The 17,713-nt window shown below is 50.9% G+C and overlaps 1 protein-coding gene across 2 annotated transcripts in view; it reads left to right on the top strand.

Moving 5' to 3' along the window:
- The window catches only part of LMF1 (lipase maturation factor 1), a 210,702-nt gene that overhangs the window by 131,082 nt on the left and 61,907 nt on the right, over positions 1–17,713 (top strand). For both annotated transcript variants that reach the window (XM_064461414.1, XM_064461413.1), the window contains one exon: positions 11,997–12,164. In XM_064461414.1, the coding sequence (XP_064317484.1) occupies positions 11,997–12,164 (168 nt within the window). The remainder of the gene's footprint in view (positions 1–11,996; positions 12,165–17,713) is intronic.

Below are 17,713 nucleotides of genomic sequence, written 5' to 3'. Positions count from 1 at the left end.
GAAAGGAGGTAAAAGGCTTTATTAAAAATGAGATGTTTGGCTTAGGTCGGCAGTCTTATTTATAACGGTGATTTGCAAGTTCTCCAACTTGGGACAAGTGTGAGGGTATTATTATGTCCACAGGGATAGCGGAGCGACGCATTTATTGGGTGGAATTTATCTGTCCACTGAATTTCTTTCTTTATTTTAGAAAAGCACAGGAACAAGCAATGCTTACAAAACAAGCGAGGCGATTACACAAGTGCGATACTTGACGGACCTCGAGGCGAAAGGATTTGAACATGGGCTTGTGCGTCGGTTGGTGCTGGTGGGAGAGGCGGCACCCAAGCCCGCAGGCGGCCGAAAGGCCCCCTCGGTTAACAAACCGCTCCAGCACGTGCTGCTTAAAATCTGTCCCGTTTTTGTGCCGGAAGGTAAACCACCAGAGTCATTAAGAATATACTGTAGAACTTTCCATTCCTAAATTGTCCTTAAAAATATAGTTAATTATTATTTTTACCCAAGGAAGGCCTTGAGCAGGACGAGGGCGTTTATAACAAGCACCCTTTTGTACCCAGCTGGCCAAAGACGGCCAAGCCTGCTTCCTGGCCTTAGCAGGCTTCAATATTTCTATCTATGTCGCTATGCGCGTGCGTTACTTCCCAGCAAATTGTCGCGTCTTTGTAAGAAGTCGCTATTTTAACCCTTTAACTAAAAAGAAGAAGTCATCTGAGTGGTGTCCAGGCGGGAAGTTGCCGTGCCTGGTTAGGTGGCTGTCGAAGGGCAATCCAAGAGAGCACAATTGGCCGCTGGGTTCATCCGACCGTTGGAAGGGTTTGTACATCGGCTCCTCAGGGCAAAGAGTTTTCTAGTGGATTGTTTTACTTGCCCTAAATTCTTTCAGTCTGCATCCTTTGTTACTAAGGAGAAGGCTTAAAACAGAGGAAGCTCTGCTAAGCTTTTGGCCACGTCTTTGGGACAGCTACCTGGTTCATCCTGCCTTCTCATTTGCGTGGGGGAGAACGGCTAACGCAGGAGGTGACACTCGCTGCTTTCCAGACTCCTACGCTTTGGCAGACCTTTTCTTTCATATTTTTTTTCCCCCTAGGAAACAAAAGGATTATTTTTATTCCATCCTGCCCTATATGTGCTCTTAGATGAACAGGAGATTCAGGCCTGAATTCTCCGGAATCGGCCACAGCGTGTCCTGCGGAGCTGGTGCCTCCAGCAGAGTAAAGCAACCTTAGCGTGAGCATCACCAAGTATGCAGTGAAAGGGATGAGTAATTTATGTGCCCATTTAAAAGGCCCTTTTGGCCATGTATCGCAGAGAAGTCTTTTTTGCCAGCTTAGCATCTCCAGGATCTGTATTTCTTCAGCTGTAGGGAAATAGTTAAATTTTTAAAACGCTGTGGACTAGAATGGGCAGAGTTATCCTGGTGTTTATATCGATGTAGTTTCTAGAGGAGAACAGGGATAAGATACGCCACGTTATTTTATCTGTATATTCAACTTGGATTGAATTGGAGTAACCATTTTGGATTACTTCTTCATTTTAACGATGCAAGACCTGTCAATAAATTGGGAAATGTGTGTGGCAGGGTTGTCAGGCATTACTGCTGAGGAGGGGGCTGGGAGAGCACGTGAAATGAGATGAGAGGTGTGTTAGAAGTCTCTATTTCGGTGTCTAAAGCAAAGAGGTGAGGTCTGCAGGAGCACAGACATCTTGTGCGTACTCGGTACAGAAGGGTAGAGTAGCCGGTACTTTCTCAAATCCCAAGGACCTTCTTTTTCATCTTGTCCTTAATGACCAGATAATAAAGAAATAAGAATGTATTAATGTGGTGCCACGACTAGAGCATGGAGCAGCAGACATCACTGATGTTACGCTGATGTTATGGTGTGAATTTGGGGCTGTCCTGTGCAGGGACAGGAGTTGGACTCGATGATCCTCGTGGGTCCCTTCCAGCTCAGGATGTCCTACGGTTCTATGCTGCCCACCCCAGAAGCCTTGCCCGGGACTTCTCAAAGGCTGTGTGCTGGGACTCTTAGGCAAAGCACGTATTCCTAATGATGGCCGTCCATTTTTGCTCCTCTGTGACGGAGTGAAGAGTCGGTTCAGGGTTTTTTGTTGCTTTGGAAGGATGGTTTAAGTTACAGTTAACAGCGTTACGGGAACACGTGGCAGCTCTTTGTACAAACATCCAGGAGGATGGATGGGAGCTGACCGTCTTCAGCTTGTTTCACCCTTCCCAGCCTTGCAAAAACCCCTGGTCAGTGTTGGGATCACTCTTTTGTTTCATTTTAATATGAAAGTTTCAATTTACATTATTCTCTTCCTTCTGCTGACTTGGCTCAAAGTCTTCTCGGTAAAGCCCAGGGGACTCGCAGAGCTAACCAGCACCAGGGCGCCTTCCACACCGTACCCTCAGCCCCTTCCGCCCCTTGGGTTTTTCATCTACAGCAACGACTGCTCAAACCGGCTGGGTGGTTGAAATACCCGCATTTGAGGCAGATGATGTTGAGCATACTCTGTCTCTCGGGCAGTTGGAGAGTTAAACGAGGCAGCCCGTGAGGCCAAGTTCCCCCTCCTGCCCCCCGGCGCTGGATTTGGCGCGGAGCGCGGTGGCGTTCCAGTTCGGAGAATTCAAATGACCGTCCAGGTAGTCGGTTCCTAATGGCACAAATTACCCTTTGTGAACAACGTTTTATGAAAGATCCCACTGTTTGTCTCGAGTTGTGAAAAAAAAAAAAAAAAAACACACACCCTAACCCAACTGTAAACGTCCAGGCCACGAAACTGCCTAATCCAAACACAGGCACGAGCCGGGGGCTTTGCTGGCGTTCGCCGCCCGCGGGTTCTGCCCATGTGTTCCTTGGCCTGGTGCTGAACATCGTATTTATGAGCACACACCAGGAAAAAAAAAAAAAAAAAAAAAGAAAAAAAGAAGCCCTCTGAAGGAGGTACGACCCTGATTTTAGCGCCGGACTTTTAATAAGGAAAAAAAGCGAAGTAATGAGGGCCTTTGGGAGAGCAGCCGCGGAACATTTTTAGGGTCGTGAATGGTAGGTTAAAGCCCGGGGTCGCTGGGTCTGCCCGAGCAGGAGGAGCGGTTGGAAAGATGCTCGGAAAGATGTTCTTCCACCCTCTCTAAAGCAGGGGATTCGCCCTTCAAAGCACATCCCCAAAGAGAGAGAAGGGACCGCGCTGCATCGCCAGGGTCTTTGGCGTAGATGGAAAGCGGGCACTGGCTGGTTTGGAAATAACCTGCAGTTTGGGGCAGGTCCGTGAGGACGGGGTGATGCTGCCAGATAGTTTTTCCTCCTCCTCTTCTGCCCATCTTCTATGCTATAGGTTCAGCTTCAGCTACTTAGGGCAGCCCATGAGCTGTATTTTTAGTACTTAAATTGATTTTTAAACACTTTTCTGACCCTCTGGCAGTTACGGCTCTATCGGTTGGCAGCAGAATGCCGTCACAGCCCAGGGCGCTGCAACTTCTGATGGAAAACAGACACCTTGATTTGCAAAGCAGCAGGCAGGAGTCCTGGGGTAGCTTTTGGTTCGTGCATCCTTGTCCCTGTCGTACCCAGAGGTTATGGGCGTCCGTTTGCCGTGGCGGGCAGCGTGCCGGTGCTGCCTCCAAAGCTCCCTGCTCATCCGCCGCATCCAAGGGCCACAGCAACCCGGAGAACCACCGTGGTTTGAAACAGCGAGCCCTGCAAAGCAGCCCTGTGTGGCAGCAGCGCTGGCTCCGTGCTCTCTTGCTGTTTGGCGTTGACTGAATATCCTTTTGTTCGCACTGGTTTAAAAACGCACTAATTTTGCTATCGTTACGCGGCTGTGTTATCGACGAGAGCGTGCCCAGAACTCTGCTGAAAAGGTCAGAAAATCCCAGTTCACTGAAAATTCTCGCAGAAAAATGTTGTAGTAAAACGGTCCAGAGACGACCACGCAAGGGACCTTGCAGAGGTCGCAGAGGGGAATCACCAGAGGGATGAACAGGACGGGATTATCGAGGGGTTCTCCGAGGTGCCAGAGGTCTCGGGGAGATGGGCTGTGGGAGCCAGAGGTCCCTCCTGGCCCCAGCTAGAGTTAAGAGCATGGAAGATGCTGGTCGCTGGGGTGGCCCATGCTCCACATCCTTTCCTTCCAAACGTTTTATGTTCGGGCAGAATAAGGAACTGCATGAGCTTCAGCGTCGGAAACGTTAAGCACTGTCATCTCAGTCCACCTGACGGTGGAGCTTTGGGTCTTGCAGAGATGGTAAATGCTTGACGTGGTGTCCTGGCTCTGTTGTCTGTCCTTTCGGCCGCTTAGCCCCGGGACGTGGCAGCGTAGCTGCTGCCTGTTATCTGACTTACCAGTTGCTCGTAAGGGGGTACCTGGTGGGAGCTGGCAAACCCATCAGCGTGCTCATGTCCCAAAGCGATACCTCTGGCCTGCAGGAGGAAAGACTAACTGAACCCCAAAATAATGTGTATTAAAAGAAAATGTAAAATGGCAGAGGCCGCATGAACTAAGCAGAGGTATTTTCTAGCTGTCTAGTCTAACGTTTGGTATCATTTTTCTCTAGGATTACAGGGGCTTTCACCTCATAAATTTGTGCCTGTTTGAGGTCGTTAATCTTTCTTTACATGTTGCCTTGCAATTTTAGAGCTTTGCCACCATCTGGGATCACATTTTAAATGGAGTTTCCACTCAGTACGTTCCTTTTCATGAAATTATTTATATATAGAGAAATTTATAATAAATATATCAGGACTGGGTTGTTTTTAAATATTTTCAGTGCTTTCGCAAGGGCTTACCTTGTGTGGAAAAACTTGTCTTCTCTAATAGAGAGCCATAACAGTGACCAATTAAAGGATCACGTTTGCAATATGCACTTAAATGGCAATTTAAAATATTGGTGAGCGACCTGCCTCGCGATCCGCTGGGGAAGGTGAGCTCCACCGGAGAGCACCGGGCCAGGGAGCGCGTTTCTGTGTCGGAAAACCTCGGAATGAGAGACGCACCAGGAAAGCATCACCTGATGGCAGCTCGATATCAAACCACGGCGATGGCTGGAGAAGGATTGCTGCAGCTCCCCCGTCTCGGCCCCGGTGCTTTTGGGATGGGACCTTCTTGGCAAGGATGTACCACTCCTAGTTCATGCTTCTTACAGACGCACCTTCCAGCCCGATCCACTCCTAAACCAAACGTGACCCATCTCTGGTGCTCTTAATAAACAAGCCTTCTCCCCAAAGGCAGTAATGACCTGCAGTTGGTTGCACCAGCTTCTTCTGGCCCCACCAGAGCCAAGATGTCTGTTCCAGGCCTCACTAATTATTTTAAAGGGATTTTGAACAAATAAATAGCCTGAACAGTTCAGCGGTTCCTTGTGTAATTTTAGCTCTGGACCCCTCCAAGAATGTACAGAATAAATAGGTGAATCTGTAATACATCCACAATTAACTCAATATACAGCGAGCAGCTCGGAGGCACGCTATGGAGGAATAGTGTCAATAAACAGGTATGCCGTGGGCCGTGGAAATGTGGTCTTTATTATTGGAGAAGGATAGCTCTGAGCAGGAGGTAGGGTGCAGTCTGGAAAAGCAAACAGTGCCGCTATAGATCCTTCTCCCCCCACCCAACTTGTTGGAATTCAAAAATCCATCATTTCAGTGTACCCCTGGTGAAGCTCATCCTCGCTCGTGCTGGTGTCAGTCAGGGCTGACTCATCACGAGCCAAGCTTGGCTTTGTGGCTAAACGTCACAGATGTGGCAGGAAGGTTTCACCTACGCTGGTGACTTTGCAAGTGCAGCTTTGTGAACAGGAAAAAAAAAACCAAACCCTTCTTGGGATATTTTATAATGCTGAGGCATGAAATTGCACAGCAGAATTTTCTCCCAAGACCCTTTCCCCTCCGGCGTCTCTAGCCGCATGTGCAGCCATCGTTCCCCAAGAAACCCAACGCCCAGACGTGAATCATTTTCTGATTTTTCATGCTTTAACTTTTCATTGCTGAGGCTTCGCTCAGCCGGGAGAAGTAGGGACCTGCTTCAGCTTTGAAAAACCTTAGACGGAGGGACGGCTGGGGAAAGGAGTTAAAAATGAAACAGCAGATTTATATATATAAAAAGTAAAAATATATGTTCTACATCTGAAGTTTATTTAGGTCCTTTGGGAGAGTGGCGCGGCACTACGTCTCTACTAAATTGCCAACATTTTATGGTCGTGCTGGCACCGCGTCAAACACACATCTCCTTGGCTTGGGTTGCTGTCTTAAAGCAGGCAGATTCCAGTATGTTTTTCTATGAACTGAATATTACTATTGACTGGACGAGGGAAGCTCTGCCCAGCAAGAACATGTAGGTAACTTTTCTTTTTAATAGATCCATTGAGACTTAATTGTTTTGATATTGCGTTAATGAAGAGCCGAGCCCTTGTGACCCACCCGGCCGTTAGATCTCTGTACATTTTAAGACAGATACAACTTTTTAGTTTTTTCTTACTATTTTGTTTTGATTGGAATCAGATTAATAATTGGAAAGCTTCAAAAGGCCTGTTTTTAACTGGTTAGCCGTTTTGTGTGCCGTTAGTAGCATGCACGTGGAGCCTTGAACGCATGAATGTATGTATGAAAGAGACACGGCACAAGGTACCGCTGGGATTTACACAAGAGGCTGAGAAGTTCGCTGCTCAACTGCCTTTCAAAACCCTTCCCTACATGCGTATCTTTGCGCAAAACCGCTGTGTTGTCCATCAGTCAGGGCTGATGCACATGTAGAGCGCCTACCGCAAAGCCTCCCCGGCGAGGACGCGGCAGCTCTCCGTAATCTCCCCGTTATGAAGAAGGGTGTTTTGCAGGAGTTGTTGGTTACGGTACAGCCCGAGACGGTCTGACTTCAGTCAAGACACGCATCTTCCCACACTTCCCAGCAGCTGGGAGTGACCCGGTTTATCTCCTTTCTGCTTGCTGCCTCTTGCTCTTCTGCACGGGGCTGGGAAGCCGTTTCTGCTCCGGCTTGGGGAAGTGGAGCTTTGATCTGCAGATGCGTAAGGAGGAAGGGTCAAGATCTGAGGCAGAATAGACTGGCAGAGAAACAGCCTGTTGGATCATGTTGATCAAATTATGCTCTGCGATGGAGAATCCTTTTTATTTTTTGGTCCAAAGTACAAGAGGACTGAGAGCTTTTCTTTGAAGCCGAGAAGATGAGTTCATGCCTCAGTGCCTCGGGAAGCTGGAGAACTGTGCTTTACACTTCATCTGTTCCTTCCGCAAACGCTCAGGAAAACATTAAATAACAGCCTGGTTTTCCAGGGTACTGCTCTTCTTCACACCTTTCTGTTCGGTGCCCACAAGCCGTTACTGAAGTGTCCGTTGCACCAAGTTAATCCTGTTTCTTTTGACCGAGAAGTTGCTTCCTCTCGTCATTTATTCATATTTGCTGCTGTTCCGTTTCGTTCTGGTTTTCAAGTTTTTTCTGCCGCTAAGTGCACTCAGATTGGAGTATTTTGGTTAAGTAGGTGCCTTTCAATGGGAAAAGAAATGAGAGTATCTAGAGTGTATCGGAATATTTAGGACTTGCTTTGTTTTTCCCCAACCAGGTGTCTGCGGTAGACACCCAGGGTGATGTTTTGAAAGGCCGTCCTTAGTGTGGTTTCCATATTAATGCTAAGTATACTTTTGGTTGTCTGAATCAATAGATAATGTGAGTTTGCCTTGTACAAACAGGTAGAACAATGCATTTTTTGTTCACCTTTTTGAAACCGATTTATTCATAACTTGCTACTGTTTTTTGAAAGACGCTTTGTGAGTTGCGGCTGTTGAGGTGCTCAGACAAGGGAGCAGAAACAACAGAGGCTCCGGAAGCCCTGCCGCAGTTCATTGTGGAGCGAAGGAAGGTAAAAACCCATCATTGCAAAGGATAAAACTTACTTGTTATATCTCTGGGCTCCTCATTTGTGATCTCCAGAGGACAGGGTCTTCCCGGCTCTCCAGCTTGGCCACGCGGTTCCTTCCACGGGAGCCGTGCCGCTCACGGCACGAGAACAACATCCGCAGCCCTGTCTGAGCAGCGGGTTGTTTGAGGACAATGCGGGACTTGTTTTCATGCACACGTGTAGGAGAGCCTGGAGATTTCCCTAGGCTGAGCTGGGGTATCTAACACCGGGATTAAATACTCGGTCGGAGTTTATGTAATGCCATACCAATAAGGAGGCTGAGAGGAGAGACCATGTGCATTTACAGTCCCAGAGAAGAGCGTTTACTCTGGTGTATAATAGCCTTCTGTTGGGTTTTAGTAGCGTATAGTTTAGTAAATTAGGAGTCTTCAGGTACTTAGCACTTTAATGGTTCTCACTAAGAACATAATTAAACCATAGACCCCTTAGGGAGAAAAAACAGTTTATTGTGCGTATTTTTAGAATCTGTTACCAGCCCTCGTAAAACCTGGTAGATACAAGCCAGAGAACATGCCTTAGCTGGCGACCCAGAATTCATTCAGCAGCCCCCGCCGCGTGTCGCCCCGCAGTCACACGTTACAAATCTGCCCCGTGAATTATGGAATTAATTTTCCCCAATCTGATTTCAAAACGCATTTGCAGCGCAGTTTTTCTCCGGCTGCTGGAGGTGTGAGGGAGGCAGAAGGTTTATTATACTGCACCTTGTGCTGACACAGAAAGCCAGTTTTTGCTAATTGTTGTTTTTTTTTTTTTATTTAGAAACATTTTATGTTTCACAGAGGTATCCAGAAATGGGGCTTGCTGGAGACAAGGGCTCCGCTCTGTTCCTCTCACCGTACCTCTGCCCTGGGCTTGTTTTTATTTAGTTGCGTCTGACTTGGAGCTGCATTTTCCTCTGTGCGTATGTGTCAGGAGTTCACAGTTCTCCGTGTAGGGGAACTCCTGGCTGCTTCCTAGGATGCTTCTCCTTGCAAAGCGTAAAGCTCAAAATCCCCAGCGAAACGAGGCGCGTGAAGTGATGCCGGAATGTTTTTCCCTCCTCCCAGGCTCCGACACCGCCGCCTCCGACACCGCCGCGATGCTTCCGTCGGAAGCAGCTGCAGTGGGAAAGCACCAGGCATGCCTGTGCTGGGCAAGTATCCTCTCTGACCCCAGCGATGCCCCCCGGGTGCTCTCGTGGAGCCCCATCTGGGTGCTGCGCAGCGGGACCCACCGGGTGTCGGGTGCCCCCGGCACCCCGGGGCAGCGGTCGACTTGGACGCAAAAAGAAACCAGAAAGCTTTCCAGCATCACAGGTGTCTGCGTTCAGCACCGCAGTGATTCACACGTTGCTCTGGGTCTTTGCTCTTGCCTCAACACCCCTGCCTGAGTAAACACGGCTTTCTCCCCAGGAAACCTGTGCCGCGCTACGCCCGTGCTCGCAGCATCTGGAAGGCATTGGGAGGAACACACACACACACAGCGCTCTCCTCCCCCAGCAGCCTTTTCACGAATTTCTGGTACGTGCGAATCACTTCGCTAGCGCTGTGTTTTTGTTTTACGTACTGGAGGTTTTCACGCCGGAGAAGTGGCTGCAGCGGTGGGGAGGAAGGGTCCCTGGCTGATAGTGTCCCCCAGAGGCTCCGTCGCCAGCGCTGCTCTTGTCGAAGGCGTTTCTTTCAAAAGAATGCGCCTCTGTCAAAACAAATGCCGAGGAACCGTGTGTTATTTGTGGTGTCTCTGCTGCCGTTTTAGGCTTTCAGTCTTGCTTGTCATTTGAGTTATCTTACCTGTCGCACAGCGTTGCCCCCACTGACACCGTGACACCGTCGGTGCCGATAAGGTGAGGGATGGCAATGCTACAGCACCTGGGAGGGAATTATTAACCCACGCCAGATTTCTGTGCTTCGCTTCTCCGTTTCCCCCCATTTCCACTTCAGGATAAGAATTACGCCGCTGCTAAAAAGCATAAACCGCGCAGACCCAGCTTGGCAGCCTGGGCTGTTCCCACGCGAGCCCGCACGTGGCTGCTACGTGAGCCCAAACCAAGAACTTTCTTCTGCCTCTTGTCCCACTGCAGTGGGACCAGAGGCAAGAACTTTATCTCTCTGCCCTTAAGCGCAACAGAGCAGGGGGGACGGTATCTTGAGTCCCAGCCCAAAGCAGCAAGCAGGATTCGCTGGCTGCGGTTGGTCTCGATAGACGAGGGCATCAGCGTGAGGCCGTGACGGAGGGGAAGGGCATGGCGGAACCGGACGGCACGTTCGCTAGCTAAGGATAGTCTTTGCTTTAAAATTAAACGGCGTCAGCCCAGCCCTGCAAAGCCACCGTCAATTGTGTAACTGCTCGGTGCCGTCACGTTGGACTTGATGGTCCTTGTGGGTCCCTTCCAACTCAGGGCATTCTATGATTATGAGATTTAATTACATGTGTAAGTAGAAACGTAATTACGTGTGTAATACTGCCCGTTCTCCGCGGTCCCCGGCCGTAGGCGCTGCCTCGTCGAAGGGAGCGGACCCAGGCGTGCCTCCGCGGCACGGTGCGATGGGGAAACGGGCAGCGGCTGCAGCGCGAGAGGGGGAAGGAGCGAGTGCCGCCTTTCTGCAGCTCCGGCGCCTCAGAATCAGGCACTAACGTGCTCGAAACCGGCTCATCTCGGGCTAAATGTTAAACCTGTAGGGCTGATACCTCATCTAGGTTGGTTTTGGTTCATGCACTTAAAAAAATAATAGAAGAAACCAAGAAAGCAACCTGCCTTTTTGGAAGGATAGAAGTATTTCTTAGCAATTTGGGATCAAGGTAAAAAAATAATCTCTTTGTGAGCCTCCCTGGCGTTCTGGGAATGCTCAAGAGCAGTCCAGCAAGGAGATTAACTCGAAACAGGTCCCGTGCGGAGGGGAAGGGCCCTCGGTGGCACCCGGGGCTGCCGCCGCCCCGGGAGGGGGGAGCCCTGACCTCCCGCCCCCTTGCCGGAGCGGACTTGGCAGAGCTCCTTGACCCCGACACCGCTCCATCCGGCGCCGGTGTCCGAGGAAGGAAGGATGCGGTCTCCCGTCCTGAGGGGTTACAGCAGCCTCAAACCCATATAAAGCAACAATTTTATTAATCCCAGCTTTGCTAATAAGGAATTACAATAGTTGTGGGATTTGGCAGTGGAAGCACGCTCAGTTGCCACGCATAGTACAGTATTTTCCCTGTTTTGTTTGTATTTTTGATTTAACTACAAATAATTTAAAGATGTGTTGTGTCTCCTTCAATTAAAATTTGCGTCTTCATCCTCTCTTTTTTCTCTCTCGCAGTTTTAAAACAATACTAATGAATTTGAGCTTGTCAGATACACGAAGATAAATTGTTAACTTCCTTCCTTTTGCTAAAATTGCGGCATTTCGAAGGGTGGCAGTTATTAACGTATCAGGATTTGGGTTTGTTTCCTTTGTAAAATTTGCAGCTTTGTTGTACTGGATGGAAGATCTCCCAGCGTCAAAAAATTTCAGGCTGATAGAAGAATAATATTGTCACAGGGCCAGTATGTAAATACCTTAAACCAATATAGCATGTGTAGAGGAATTACACTTTCCTCTCCCAAATTACCATTTTGGAAAGCAACTCTACCACCACATTTATTTCAAATTTAAACGTTTTGAAAGAATATCTCCTAGGTTTTGAAATCTGGTTTCCATTCCTGGCTCTGTTTGACCTACTGTGTGACCCTGAGAAAATCTTTCCCTCTGTTTCTGTATCTGCTTAGTTGCTCTGACGATCTTCAGTCGGTGTCGAGCGATCTGTGACATTTCAGTATTAAATAATTGTGGGTTTAATTTAAGGTGAGTGGGTTTTGGTTATGGTGAGAAAAGAGAAAATTAAAACGCTTGGTTTTTAAAAGATGCATCGGTTTAAAAATTCCTTGGGTTTGCATGAAAAAGATTGAATGAAGTCATTTTCTCGAAAAAGAAATGAGTGCCCAGAGGCAAAGGACGGTTCTCCTGTGAGCAAACCTGGGGAAGGAAATAAGGAAAAAGGCCGAGAGCTCTGTAGCTCCCCCCGATGATGAGCCTTGGAGGGGGATTGATTCTTTTTTCCTTCCATCTTCCAGACGCAGCCAGTGCCCAACCCCATCGCCTACTTCATGCATCGCTCGCCGTGGTGGTTTCATCAGTTCGAGACCCTGGTCAATCACTTCGTCGAGCTGGTGGTGCCATTCTTTCTCTTCCTGGGACGGCGGCTGTGCATCGCGCACGGCCTCTTGCAGATCCTCTTCCAGGTGAGATGCTCCTGCGTTTGCTTCCTAAGGGTCACATCTTCACCCGGGACGGAGCAGGGGGTGTTCGAAGGGTGTAAAACCTCTCCCGCTGCCTGCGCCCGGCAGCTGCCCGAGGCTGGGGGCCGTAGGGCGGGCTGGGACCCGGACGGCCAAGGTGCAGACACACAGTCCTAACGCCGGCTCCGTAACGGGCAGCAAGGACGTGGGCACACGTGCCAGGAGCGGTAACGGTGCCGTGGCGGCACCGGTGTGGGTCCGCTGGAGCCCGCCGTCTCCGAGCAGGAGCGGCACCCGGAGGAGCTGACTCCATCGCCAGGTCAAGAGTTCAGGCTGGAGTGAATCGAGACGATTCACAGCTATCAGCTGTTGGCTCTCGGGTGGGTCGCGCTGGTGTGGCTGCTCGCAGTGTGCTGCTGGAGGTTTGTTTCCCGTGCCGCTGGCGTGGTTTCGTTCACACGGATGGCAGAGAAATGCCAGCCCAGGACTAGTGCGAGGGGTCTGATCCTGCGGCTGTGGACGGCCGGGGTGAATACTTGCAATTTCTCTAAAAAGTTAATTTTGATAGACATCTTTCACCCTTTGAAGGGATTTTTTTTTTATATTTAACATTTAAGGGCTGTTCTTTATCTCTGAAAATGTTTGAGCTGGTTTTTAGAGCTCCCAGATTTACTGAGCTTAGGTTCGTAGTGAAAATAAGTTCTTCAAAAATTAACAGCATTCACATTCCAGTTGATTTTGTGGATTGGTTTGTTGGGTTTTTTTTTTTACATGAAATCAATAAATCTATGCGAAAGTCAGAGGACAGAAGCTCCTGCATATATACTTTCCTAGACCACATCTGATTTCTCTCATCTCTGCCCCGGCATAATTCAAAGAGCCACTCTGACTCGCAGAAACGCAGCTTTCAGCCCTTGCTGACTGCAGCGTTTGTTCAGTATCATTTCAGCATCGTGAAATTCGTACTCGGTAGCTGTTACTGCTTCCTGTAAATACGTGTGATGGTTAAACTGGAGAACAGCTTATAAACTCTTATTCGTAAACCACAAAAATGCTGATCGGGTTTTAAAGGGCTGACACAAAAGCCCCAGGGTTTGTGCCCTCGCAGAGATGCCCGCTCCCTCTCCTGCTTCTGAAACACATCCCGTTGCCTCCGGTGCCACCGGACGTAGAGCTTGTGCCCCTGCTCGCTCGGCACACCTTTTGGCGTCAGGTTTGGTTTTGTTGGGGTAGATCTCGGGCAGCCGGAGGAGCCGGCATCGCAGCAAAAGAGGTCGGACCCAAGAAGGTCTCGGGGCATTGCTCCACGAAGTGCCGGTTGTGTTTGCGGTGGGCATCGCGCCTGAGGTTCGCAGTGTCACTGGGAGGATTATATTCAGCCCAACCCTAAAAAAACCCTGCTCTTTTGTCTCACGGACAAAGCAAAACACCCCGTCTCTGTCAGCTGCTCGCTGCAGGAGGAGGTGGGTGTTGAGGCGTGATGGAGACCAGATTAGCGGGCAGGAATCGCGAGTGGAAATGCTTTTGCGTGTAAGGCAGCGTAGGGGAGGGTGGTGATGGCTCTTCCTACGGCAGGTGGACCCAGAAGGGACCAGGGCACAGCATGGCGAGCAGCCTCTTGGAAATCGAAGCCACGTAGCCAAGTTCCAGGTTCGGCACGGCTGCCCCGTCTCGCGGCAGAGCCGTCGCGTTCTGCTGGCTTCCGCGTTGGCAGAGGCGCAGTGGTGTGAGGGACCGAGTCCCCGACGCTTGGTCTTCGCCCCTCTGCCGGCAGAAGCTTGCATGACCAAAAGGCTGACCAAAGGCTCCTCTCTCATCCCCTTCCCAGCTCTGGGCTTCCCCGTCCTTGCAGTGCCCCCGAGCCCAGGTTACGTGGAGGGTGCTCCCCGAGCCGGGGTTACACGGGGGTGCTCCCTGAGCAGGGGTTACACAGGGGGTGCTCCCTGAGCCGGGGTTACACGGGGGGTGCTCCCTGAGCCGGGGTTACACGGGGGTGCTCCCCGAGCCGGGGTTACACGGGGGTGCTCCCTGAGCAGGGGTTACACGGGGGTGCTCCCTGAGCAGGGGTTACACGGGGGGTGCTCCCCGAGCCGGGGTTACACGGGGGTGCTCCCTGAGCCGGGGTTACACGGGGGGTGCTCCCTGAGCAGGGGTTACACGGGGGGTGCTCCCCGAGCCGGGGTTACACGGGGGTGCTCCCTGAGCCGGGGTTACACGGGGGTGCTCCCTGAGCAGGGGTTACACGGGGGGTGCTCCCCGAGCCGGGGTTACACGGGGGTGCTCCCTGAGCCGGGGTTACACGGGGGGTGCTCCCTGAGCCGGGGTTACACGGGGGTGCTCCCCGAGCCGGGGTTACACGGGGGTGCTCCCTGAGCAGGGGTTACACGGGGGTGCTCCCTGAGCAGGGGTTACACAGGGGGTGCTCCCCGAGCCGGGGTTACACGGGGGTGCTCCCCGAGCCGGGGTTACACAGGGGGTGCTCCCCGAGCCGGGGTTACACGGGGGTGCTCCCTGAGCAGGGGTTACACAGGGGGTGCTCCCCGAGCCGGGGTTACACGGGGGTGCTCCCTGAGCAGGGGTTACACAGGGGGTGCTCCCTGAGCCGGGGTTACACGGGGGTGCTCCCTGAGCAGGGGTTACACAGGGGGTGCTCCCCGAGCCGGGGTTACGCGGGGGGTGCTCCCTGAGCAGGGGTTACACGGGGGTGCTCCCCAAGCCAGGGTTACAGGGGGGTGCACCCCACGCCCCGGGCCCTCGGCTGGCACGCACCTCCCGTGCCCTCACGGCTCCTCCAAAGGCCCCTAACGAGCCGCACGACCGTTTGTGTGCTGGGGGACTTCAGACGGAGCCAGTGGGATCTGAGAAAGCCAAGTACATACAATAAAGGCTCATAATGACATATTGTAAATGCATGCATCTAACCACCCTTTAATTGGCGCTTTATTGATAGTTTGCAATTACTGACTTATTTCTATCATGAGGGGAGTCTGCGAAGGAAAAAAGGGTCCCAGTGTAAAATGCAGCTCTGGTGCATTTATAGCGTTTCAACAAAAACCTGTTTATTTAATATTTACTGCCCTTTTCTTCATTCAGAATGACTTTTATTGACAATACTTCTGCTCTGCAAAGGAAGCAATAAAGTTTAATGTTGATATACCACTTAATTCTGCTTTTCAAGATTTGAATTGACATTACATGCAAGTTTTATTGGACATTTTATAATTGTTATTGGAGTCATGGTGGCTAGGTTGAGTAAGTGTATTTTTCCAGATTCCAACTGGCCTGGAGACTATTGCTTTGTCAGGAACCCAAAAAAATTTGTGCTTTAAAGAAAAAAGTCTTCTTTTTTTTTTTTTCCAAGTGTGAACTTATTCTTCTTGCCTAGTTCGCATTTGTAAGGAAAAAGGCTTAGCGACTTTGGAAACGTCAGAGAGGAGGGGCTCGGCAGCCCGCCGGCTCGGCGGAGCGGAGGGCGCGCCGGGAGGACGGATGTCTGTCCCCCGCTGGATTCCCGTGGGGTCGCGCCGGTCCTGCCACAGGCAGGCTGTGCTGGTCCCGGCGTGCCAGGCCGCCCGGGGCCACCTGCCGTGCGGGAGATTTGGGTGACGATGACGGCAACGCGCACTGCGTAGGCGCGTCGCTGCGCCGTCCCCTTGCCGTGCTCGCCCACCCACCCGTGTCCTCGCAAGACCCAAAGCGGGGAGCCCGAGGAGCCGGGACAGCCCGTGGTTTTGGTGCTTCGGGCGCGTTGATGTTGCTGTGATCTCGGTTTGGGGTCCGCCTGCTCTGATGCGAGTCCCCATAGCTTGAGCTTCCAGAAATCTCCCCTTTTAGCTGCTTTTTGATCTCAAGTAAACCAAAGAGTCTGACTTATTGCAAGTCTCTCCATATAAATAGTCTTTGCTTAAAAAAATAAAATAATCGAGGAGCAGGTTGAATGCTGGCCAGTTCCCATTAGAAAAATCATTATTCATTGTTGCTAACGACCAGACTGGGGAGGGGTTTGTGATTTACAGCTGTGGGCGTAGCTTTTGCAGGACATCTGCACAAAGAGAGGTTCTCAATCAGATTGCAGCGCCCAGAGCACGTTCACCAGGATCAAAGGTGAGTGGAGAGAAAATGTCATCCAAGATTTTACAGCCAGGCCCCATCAGCCGCGTGTCCCCCGGGGCGGGCTGCGGAGGAGCTCCCCAGCCGCCAGCGCAGCTGCTCACGGTCCCGGCCGGGGGTTCAGGGCTGGGGACCGTCCCCACGGTGTGGCACGAGGAAACCCCCGTGCCGAGGAAGCCGTCTGCACTGAGGACATGGCCCTGGAGGGGAAGCTGCTCCAAGGTTGAGGAGCCTTTCTCAGCCATACGGCTGCTGCAGCCAACAGGCAGGTTCGTGCTCAGCAGGAGCTCACAGTTTGCCCGTGCCCGTCTTGCTTTGTGCCATCGCTGTGGCCCAAAAACAAACTCCCAAACTCCCGTCTGCACAGGCTGACATCACCCCACGAGGCTTTTTTCTTCCTAAATCCTGCTGGGGTTCAAACCCCTTGGGTTTCTGAGATCAAAAGTAGTGCCTCGACCTGTCCCACCTGCAAAGGAGCCCGCTCGAAAGGTCTCAGCCGGCGTGAAGCATTAGCAGGTGATGGTGGCAAAGTCTCCCTTTTAGACTGTCTGTGCCGAGAGCATCCTTTTGCATTTAGAAAGAAATCTCAGGTGAGGGGCAGCCAGTTAGAGAGGATCTCCAAGGTAAATAGGGAGCTTTGTTTCCAAAAAGCATTCTAGCATTTGCAGTACGTAGAAATCCAAACCTAAACCAGAAATTAAACTAAATGGACGTTTAACTTTTCAACATCATTACGGATTTATTGTAAGCAGGTGCCAGACTTGACGTGCGGAGCAACATTGCTGCAGATTGTCTCTGCCAGGAATAAAGCTGGAGGAGAGACTCGTAACTCAGCTCCTTCCCCGCTCAGGTCTGCGCTCCAGCCCTGTAAAAACAGGCTGGTGAGAAATGGCCCGTCTGAGCCACGGAAACCTCTGAGTAAGCCTGAGGTGGAGTTTGCCCTTCACTCATGTATAACCAAGAGTCCTTAGAGTCTTAGAGAGTTTGCTAAATATTTAAGGCTTTTTAGTATCACTTATTATTGTCCCTCCGAGGGAGTGCAGGCACGTTTTGTGGCAGCTATGTAGAGGCACGACTGCATTTGTCAAGACACTCATGTCTGGAGCAGGGACGTTTGCATCCCCCATTAGGTTTAAACATCCGGAGCTGGGGCTGGCGTTTTGGACACCTTCTCTGATTCATAAGGACAGGGTTGTTTTCACTGAATGTCTCTTGATGGTGCCTATAGAATGTGATGTTCCCCTCCTGGGATAGAAATCCAGCCCCAGGTGGCCGCAGTGGCCGATGCTTTACAAATCGCTTCGATGAATGGCTCTTTCGTTTTGAGTCTGATGATACCAGTTGGCTGATTTTGTAGTAGTGTTGGGGTCTGAGCCTCAAAAATATGCATGTAGCTCTGAAGCCTCACAAAGTTCAGGAGAAATCAAGTCCAAAATGTGGCT

Source organism: Phalacrocorax carbo, chromosome 10 (assembly GCF_963921805.1).
Source record: "Phalacrocorax carbo chromosome 10, bPhaCar2.1, whole genome shotgun sequence".
NCBI classification, from domain to species: domain Eukaryota; kingdom Metazoa; phylum Chordata; class Aves; order Suliformes; family Phalacrocoracidae; genus Phalacrocorax; species Phalacrocorax carbo.
The sequence above is the reverse complement of the archived record's forward strand: the minus strand, read 5'-3'. Positions and strand labels throughout refer to the sequence as shown.